We start from the raw sequence: 8,474 nt of genomic DNA on the forward strand, positions 1-8,474 counted from the left end.
AGCCTCTGTCCAGTATTTCTTCCAGCTCCCTCCACCTAATGGCGGCTCAGGGCAGTTTTACGGCACCACCCTAGGGAGGCTACTGTGGCCAGCTCCAGAGCACTTGGCTTTATGTGGATTGAATGTTTTATAGGTATGGACATAATATTTAAGTATAGGAACAGTTTCACAAGAATCCACCCCCGCTCCACCATCCCCGACCCTAACAATTACACCAGTCAGGGGGGAACAGTCAGTAAAGTATACGATGAGACATTATGGGAAACATTGTCATCAGGTTATGTAACTCAGCTCATAATGTTCATTGATGTCTCATTAGGTCACTTTGGTAGCTAATCCCAAAATTCACTGAGAGGGTTTCCAAAAATGGTCAAGACTGTAAGTATAACTCATAACGCTCAAGCAAAAAAATTGAATCGTCAGCTCTAAGAATTAAGATTAATGAAAGATGAAATGTGTAAGATTTAGAGTTTATTTTGTGTGTGATTACCTGAAGCTTCCAGAGTTTCATATTAGAGCTTTGTATCTACATAATCCATTTTCAGGGAGCACAAACAATGCATCTTAAAATTATTCAAAGCAACCTATTGTACCTGCTTGGGGAAGGAACTCATTAATGTTGCAATCTGATTAAACAAGCTAACAGAGACTGTTCAGGTACATTTTCCCGCCAAGTTGCTACTCTTCTTAAAAAGGAATTACACTGAATTGTTGGAAAAGACACAACCACAACAGACAACCCCGCTGACCAACTTAAGTTCTCTGAAAGAAGAGGTGAGGTGAGGAGGAATGCGGTCCCCCAAATCTTACACACTGGCACTTTAATTTTTCTCTGATGAAAACGCAGACAAAGTGAGAGAGAGAGAGAGAGAGAGAGAGAGAGCGAGACAGAATGGAAAGACAGGGTGAAATACTTGGCACGTAAGCTGGCGTCGGTGTGTGCTGTCATGTTAAAACATTTACCCTTTGATTGCTTTTGCTGCAGCGGTCAAGGGGCAAATCACTTGTGATTTTCACTGCTGTGAATGTAATGTATGTCTCATGTGAGTGCTTTAATGTCAATAAGTGCGTGGGAATGAGAGCAAGAAGACCACCAGTGTTCGCCGTAATCTGCTTGCTGTCAAATGAAGGTCTATAAAATATTAACCGTTTCTAGGACTTTATTTGTTATTGTAGAGTTTATGACATTATGATCCTACTCACACCCATCACTGAGTTATAATTCTAGGGATTCTCACTAAAATCAGCGTTCTTTAATGCATTAGAATTTAGGATTCTGGAATTTTAAGTGTGTGTACATATACTGTCAGCATCATCATAGTCATTTCAGTCATTCCATTCTAACACAGTCAGTGAGGCATAACGCATGTTCAAAGCTAATGCTGTTGGCTACTGCCTACGTTCCTCCTTGACAACTCATTTTTACTGGAAAAAAAATGCAAAAGAAAATGATAATAATAGCACTCTGCCTTCAGTTTCATCTGGTTGTACAAAAAAAAGAACAGACAATGACAGCAAACACATTCCCGTCTGAACTAGTGTGTACCTGCCCTGTGTGCCACAATAGATTTACAAATCCGGTTCTTCTTTTTTGTGGTCACACCATTTTAAATACTGTCTTCGGTAGTGGTGGAGATGGAGGAGACTCGAGACGTGCACGGGGTGTAAGGAAATATTGCCAATGGCTCAGCCATCACATAATCTGGCACTGGTAAATCTGTCTGACACCTTGAGATGAGAAAGGAGTCAGAGTGCTACGTCAGGATCTAAAGAGCTTTGCAGCCTGCAGAGAGAGAAATTCAATCCTTTCACCCAAGATGATCAGGGATGCAAATGAAGCTTAGCTGCTTATCCCATTAGTGGAGGAGGGGAGGATTTCACAATATGCTACTTTGTTGTTGAATATGTAAAATTTTAGTTTTTATATTTTCAAAGTAATTAATTATTCTTCACATGGCAGCAAATAGTAGGGTTTCAACAACTCGCTGTCCCATGAAAAATCATCCATTCATCCATCCATTTTCTACCTCTTATCCTGTTAAGGGTTGCAGGGGGCTGGAGCCTATCCCAGCAGCCTTCAGGCGAGAGGCGGGGTTCACCCTGGACGGGTCGCCAGTCCATCGCAGGGCCAACACATAGAGACAGACAACCATTCACACTCGTCCCCTCTTGATGTCTTTGGACTGTGGGAGGAACCCACACAGGCACAGGGAGAACATGCAAACTCCAAACAAAAAGACCTCGTGCTCAAGCCAGGGCTCGAACCCGGAACCTTCTTGCTTTGAGGCAGCAGTGCTAAGTCTAAGGTGTAATTCCAGCAGAAAGCAGAACAAATTCCTCTCTGACATAAGCAACCATACACGGTTAGCTTCTTCTGGTTCTTGTGTCAAAATGTTCAAAACTCCCTCAATTCTGAACACTGTCTATTTGATGACTTTGACGGAATTACGCTAACACTTCCCACACAATATTATTTATTGTGCTAAGCTAACGTACGGCAGCTAAAGTCTGGGGGCGTTTTATCTCTCTTATGCATGCACAAATGGGAGGCGGGGGGGAATCTATCTTCTTGTCCGTCCCAAGGGAAGATGATTAAGGGTATGTCACAAAAATTGGCACATTCCTTTGAGATGTTGTACTGGAAAAGGAAATTATAAAAACAAAGTCACAATTAAAATAAGTAATAAATAAAATAAAGCAAGTTTAAAAAGCATCCCTCACCCTGAACACCATTTGGAATCTCCCACGATGGCGCATTGTGGCTGATATCTCTGTCTGCCTGCACAAATAACACTGGGATGAATCATGATGAGGCAAGGTCTCTAGTGCACTGCCATCTCTCTCTCTCTCTCTCTCACTCGCTCGCTCTCTCTCGCTCTCTCTCGCTCTCTCTCTCCACTTTAACACTCACACACACATCATGAGTCACAATCCTCACACTGATACTGAATCTCAGTGGTATTACAGCTGGAATGCCTGCTCTGTTTTTTCAACTAATGAAAGAATGAAGGAAAATAAACAGAGGGGCCAAATTAAAAGAAGGGGGGGTGAAGAGTATTTGAGAGGGGGAAACACTGGAGGAGAAGAGGAAATAGAGGGAGAAGGGGGCACACAGGCATCTCTCTTTCAATTTGTGTTTCTCTGCATATTTTACATGATGACTGCTTCTGAATCCAATTTTCTTGGGGCTAATGACGGCTGGAGATCAGGGACCGACTGACAACATCTGCTTACATTTGGTCTTGAGGGGATTTTTGTTAGAACCCAGATTAACCAGGCTGAATTTGATTCTAATAAGCCTGTTACAAGAGGAGGAAGAGTGTCAGCTTGAGCGATTCAATGTGTTATCACTTTAATTAATGGCAAAAATCGAACTCATGAATATTGCAAAAATACCTCCTCTGTAAACATTCACCTCATAAATAGGCAGCTGTACAGCAATCAAGTTCAAAACTAGCACGTACCGCACTTGAATGCAACTAAGGTGAAGTTGATTTTGTCTCTACATGTTGTCACTCTTCCTGCATAAACAACTGTTTTATCTCAAACAGATGACAGCAACCCAACTGTTTCCCAAATTCCTTGTGAACGCTCAATTACTTGGTTTACCTGGGAGCACCCAGGAACACAACACGACGTTACAGAACGTCTCATTTTTTTAATTCAACAATTTTTTTTTTAACTCAGCAGAGGAAAGAAAGTGGTTTAAGTGTACGAAAATGCTGACAGCTGCATAGGTAGAGTTCCTTGTCCCGTACACATGTATATAGTTCACGAACAAATGACCATTTGAAAAGTCTTCATTTTATTTGGGATGACAAGGATTCAGGATGGGTTGATAAGGGTCAAATTTGGTGCGTGGTGGGATTGAGAGATGGCTCAATTGCAGGAGGGTAGGGGAAGAACAGGTCGCAGAGAGGGACGAAAGGGGGTGGAATGGGGGTGTGTTGATTTGAGGTTTGGAACCCGAGGGTCTACACTCAGGGTGGGGGTACCTCTCACTGATGGAGATCATTCTTTTGAGGGATTTCCCCAATCATGGGTTGTTGTTGTTTTTTTGGACCCGAATCCACATCATTTGATTTTCGGTATCTGCTGATGTTCGAGTTCCAGTCCAATAGTTCTGCAATGAATTAAGAGGGAAAGAAAAGCCTGTATCTAGGTTATCCCTTTAGGTTGTTCTTTTTTACTTCATTTAAATAAAAGATACTGATATGAAACTCTTAAGTTAGTAATAAATTGGTTTTATATCATGTCAACAAATTAAAATCTTTTAACAGATTATCTGTGTGGTGTCTGTGGTGCAGCAGGAACCTCCAGATGTCAGTAGTAAAGGGCCAGAGGGGCTTGCCAGTGAAGTAGTGGTGGCATCTCGCACTGGGGTTCAAAGTGCTCCAGAAGCCAGCAAAGTCCTACATTTGCTGAGACAACGGATGGTCATCCACACGCTGCCCTGGGCATTTCCTCTTTCCTCTTCCAGAGTCTCTTTTAGCGTCACCTGGCTCGGTGCCTTTGCCTAAAATGTCTCAGTGAAACTCAAGAGATGTCCACGAGCTGTGTGTTTGTTTTTTAGGTGGTTATATCTGTCTCAAACCTTTTGAAGACTTTGACTGTCCATCTTTGTGGTCTGTAGCACTGCTGACGTCTGAGGTGAAGACGCTGTGCGTTGATGGGTGGATTGTGAGTGTGTGTTTTTGCTTTATACCTAGTAAAGGGGTGGGAACATAAGCTACTATAAACACGGTTTTAATGTAAATCTGTACGAAAACACACGCACTGTAATGTCATGGATTTATTTATTTATTTATTTTTTGCTCCATGTTTTTAAGTTCCTTTTAGTCACTTTTATTCATGCTGTTGTGGTCTGGATATCTTCAAGGAGCAGGGCTCCAAACATACGATGCTCTCTCTCAATCGAAGGGCTTATTGTTTTGTTTGGCAGCTTTCATTTAGACGCAAGCAATCATCGAAGAATTTGAGCAGCACGTGTCTTCAGAAATCATAATCATGAAATCCCTACTGGTCTGATGCACACACACACAAGTCTGATTGCTGCTCAGTCTGCTCTATATAATGCTATAGATGCAGATTGAACTTGACAGTCAGGACCTCACAAGAGGATGTTGGGAGGACAGAAGGTACGAAGGAAGGAAGGAGGAAGGGGTAGAAAAAGAGAATTGAATTATACATAATTATCATGCGGGCGGCACGGTGATGCAGTGGTCAGCACTGTCGCCTCACAGCAAGAAGGTTCCGGGTTCGAGCCCCGGCTCAGGCACGGGGTCTTTCTATGTGGAGTTTGCATGTTCTCCCTGTTCCTGTGTGGGTTCTCTCTGGTACTCCTGCTTCCTTCCACAGTCCAAAGACATCAAGAGGAGACGAGGCTGATTGATACTCTAAATTGACCGTGGGTGTGACTGTGAGTGCGAATGGTTGTCTGTCTCTATGTATTGGCCCTGCGATGGACTGGTGACCCGTCCAGGGTGAACCCCGCCTCTCGCCCGAAGGCTGCTGGGACAGGCTCCAGCCCCACCATGACCCTTAGCAGAATAAGTGGTAGAAAATGGATGGATAATTATCATAATTATATATTATGGTGGCCATGTTCTTGTAACGTCACACTCTTGGTTAGCTTGAATCTGATGGATATGAATCCGGCTAAGATGTGTGGATGGGTGCAGCACCTGCTTTTAGAGGCTGAACATAGAGTAACAAGTCACAGGAAGCATCGGATGCTAACGTAAGGAAACCAAACCATTAGCTTCACAGCTCATGATAACATTAACAATGCTATGGAATATTTGATGCCTTCAAATTGAACTCACGTTTACAACACTTGTGCTTTGAGTACTTATGAGGTCGTGAATTGTAGGTGCAGACATGACAGGATCACCATCCAGTATTTGTATATATTCTCAGTCATTACAGGTCATCGTAACTCTCAAAAATAATCAATTTAGGTAGAACAGAGAACAGTTCTCAGAGCTGAAGAAGCTTCTTGGATGAGAGGCGAAATGTCTTCACTTACAGGAGGTGAGTCCAATGTCCTAAATTGATTATTTTTGAGAATCACCGTCCAGCTGCATTGGCAGCTTGGCTGATGCTGCCAAAGAAGGCCGAGCCACCTTTCACAGAGGGGACTTACATTCCTTTCGCAGCCGTCCTCGAAGGTGATCTGGACCTTGCAGATCAGCAGACAAGTTGAAGCAGGATTACATGTTGATGTATTCAGGCCACCGGGGGTAGATTAGCTGATCCTCCAGCTGTTACACCTGTCTCCGTCTCACTCTCTTCCTTGGGCTGTGCTCCAGCTGTTGTCTTGTCTCACGACCGCCCCCCTCTGCTGTCACCATTAATTTCTTGTGGATTAATGAATGTAAATCAATATTCAGTTCATCAGCGATTGGAAGAGAAATGAAACTTTTTTTTTGACAGTGGGATAAACTGTTAATCAACTGAACTCTCTGCAAGAGACGAGATTGCTAAGAAAAGTTCAAAACCATGTATTTAGTTTCTTTAAAAATGATGTTGTTAATAATTAAGGGTTCATCAAGTAGAAGTCAGTCACTCCTGTAACAATTAATCTGCTGAGTTTATTTTTGAAATACATTTATTATCAAAAGCCAAAAGCACAAAGATGGTGAAACATTGAAATCAATTGGAGGTTTTAAAAAACAGCAACAAAAAAACACATATGTCAATGTATATTTTTGTTTTCTTGTGCTCATCGACATAATCCAGTGCCTGTTCTCAGATTAGAGTTCAAGGGTTCGAGTTAGCGATGAGTGGTATAACATCACAAAACCGAGAGCAGTAAAAGACAGAGGGCAAAAGGCTACCTGAGGTTGGTTGGATGAACCATTATTGAGATAACGGAATCAAAGTTAGAGAAACATACATGTATTTACAGATTTCTTGCATTTACAGTAGGATTTTAGTGTTGCATTGATTCGATTTTACCAAAGATAACCCATGAATAACAACACTAACAATTTAACCTGTTTCCAGGTGATTGTTAAATAATATCTCTCTTTGGAATACAGGAGCGCTAACACTGGAGAGGCTCAAGGGCATCAAGGTATGGATAACTGCGTGTCCGAGGGAGAAATTCACAACAGCTGAGGTAATAAAGGCTAACATTTGATCTCACTACGATTAAAAACACCTTCCACGTGATATGTTCTCCTCTGTATTGACGTGACAAGATCACCATCCAGATGTACTGTACTTACAGCTTCTGAAATTTACCACTCTATTGTCCCATCTTATTTCAGCTGGATACCCTGAAGCACCTCCTGAATTATAGAGGAAATGTCCTGGTCATGCTTGTCGAGAGCAGAGAAGTCAAATATGACACTATTATCAACTTTCTCCTGGAAGAATTTGGAATAATGATCAATAATGGTGCGTAGCAATCTTTGTAAGTCGAGGTGTTTGACCGTTCATGTGTTGTCTCTTTTCTCCCATCGACTTGTCTTCCAAGTGCTCTTATCCAAAAGAGGCACTTGTGCCCGATGGTGTATTGAGCAGGTTTGCTGTCACATCGTACATCATTTTTAAACTCTCCAGGATGAGCAGCACCTCTAACTTAAGTGTCTTTGAGTGAGCTGACATTCATTATGTCCCATTCACAGATTACACCATGTTGACAGACGTCGGGCGCTTGTCTGAACAGCTCCATGGGTGCCTGCCAGTGGTGGATGAAAACCACAAGGACCCAACTTCTCTGTTGGACATGTCCTTTTTCAGGTTTTCAGCTGGCCTTTTACCTCAAGTCACCAGGTGAGAAAGTACAATACAATGGCGAACACACTGTAGTTTCTCCAGTACTCTTGTGATTCTCATAGCTAAGTGTAGCGCAGCTCATTTGTGTGTATATTCAGAGCTTTATGAAAATCATTAACTGGTATTGGGTATAATAAAAAGATTCTTAATATTTATAATGTTCACAGATATAGACAGTGATCCCCAGCTGTACGTAGAGTATTGTGTGGATATCGAGGGGGGGACTCCAGAGAAATGGCCAACTCCTAAGACTGGAATGACTAGTATGTGCTGTATACTAGACTGTAAAAACGTTTCCCTAAATTGACCTAGCCTTTCACCAGTTAACAAACAAAACAGTATGACCCATCCAATGGGTATTTTTTGGGTAGGAGGAGCTGATGGCTTCACTTAACCACACTGCTGGAAGTGGGACTGATCATAGCTATGAGCTGGTAGTGGTGAAATACCGTTCTCTCAGTGTGTCTCGGCTAACTTAAAAAAGTGCCGTATTAAATTATTTACAGCACAAGTCAAAAATGTTATCGGTTTCACTTTGTTCAGAATTTTCAGCTCATTGATCTATTAGAAGGCGAGCAAACACTGTGACTGGAACTACTTGATAAGTACCTGGTTATCAGGAATGAACCAACACTCAAATGACACTGAGCAGTTTCAGATTGCTGATTAACTCAGATCCAAGTATTCAC

The 8,474-nt window shown here is 42.1% G+C and overlaps 1 protein-coding gene across 5 annotated transcripts in view; it reads left to right on the top strand.

Moving 5' to 3' along the window:
• The window catches only part of LOC147243068 (intraflagellar transport protein 52 homolog), a 65,246-nt gene that overhangs the window by 54,669 nt on the left and 2,103 nt on the right, over positions 1-8,474 (top strand). For 3 of the 5 annotated variants that reach the window (XM_086188921.1, XM_086188922.1, XM_086188923.1), the window contains 3 exons: positions 7,044-7,123; positions 7,275-7,404; positions 7,635-7,782. In XM_086188921.1, the coding sequence (XP_086045047.1) occupies positions 7,044-7,123; positions 7,275-7,404; positions 7,635-7,782 (358 nt within the window). The remainder of the gene's footprint in view (positions 1-7,043; positions 7,124-7,274; positions 7,405-7,634; positions 7,783-8,474) is intronic. The other 2 variants (XM_086188926.1, XM_086188924.1) reach the window with 2 other exon arrangements.

This window comes from Aulostomus chinensis, chromosome 20 (genome assembly GCF_037954235.1).
Source record: "Aulostomus chinensis isolate RoL2024-O1b breed Wild chromosome 20, RoL_Achi_v1.0, whole genome shotgun sequence".
Lineage (NCBI taxonomy): Eukaryota > Metazoa > Chordata > Actinopteri > Syngnathiformes > Aulostomidae > Aulostomus > Aulostomus chinensis.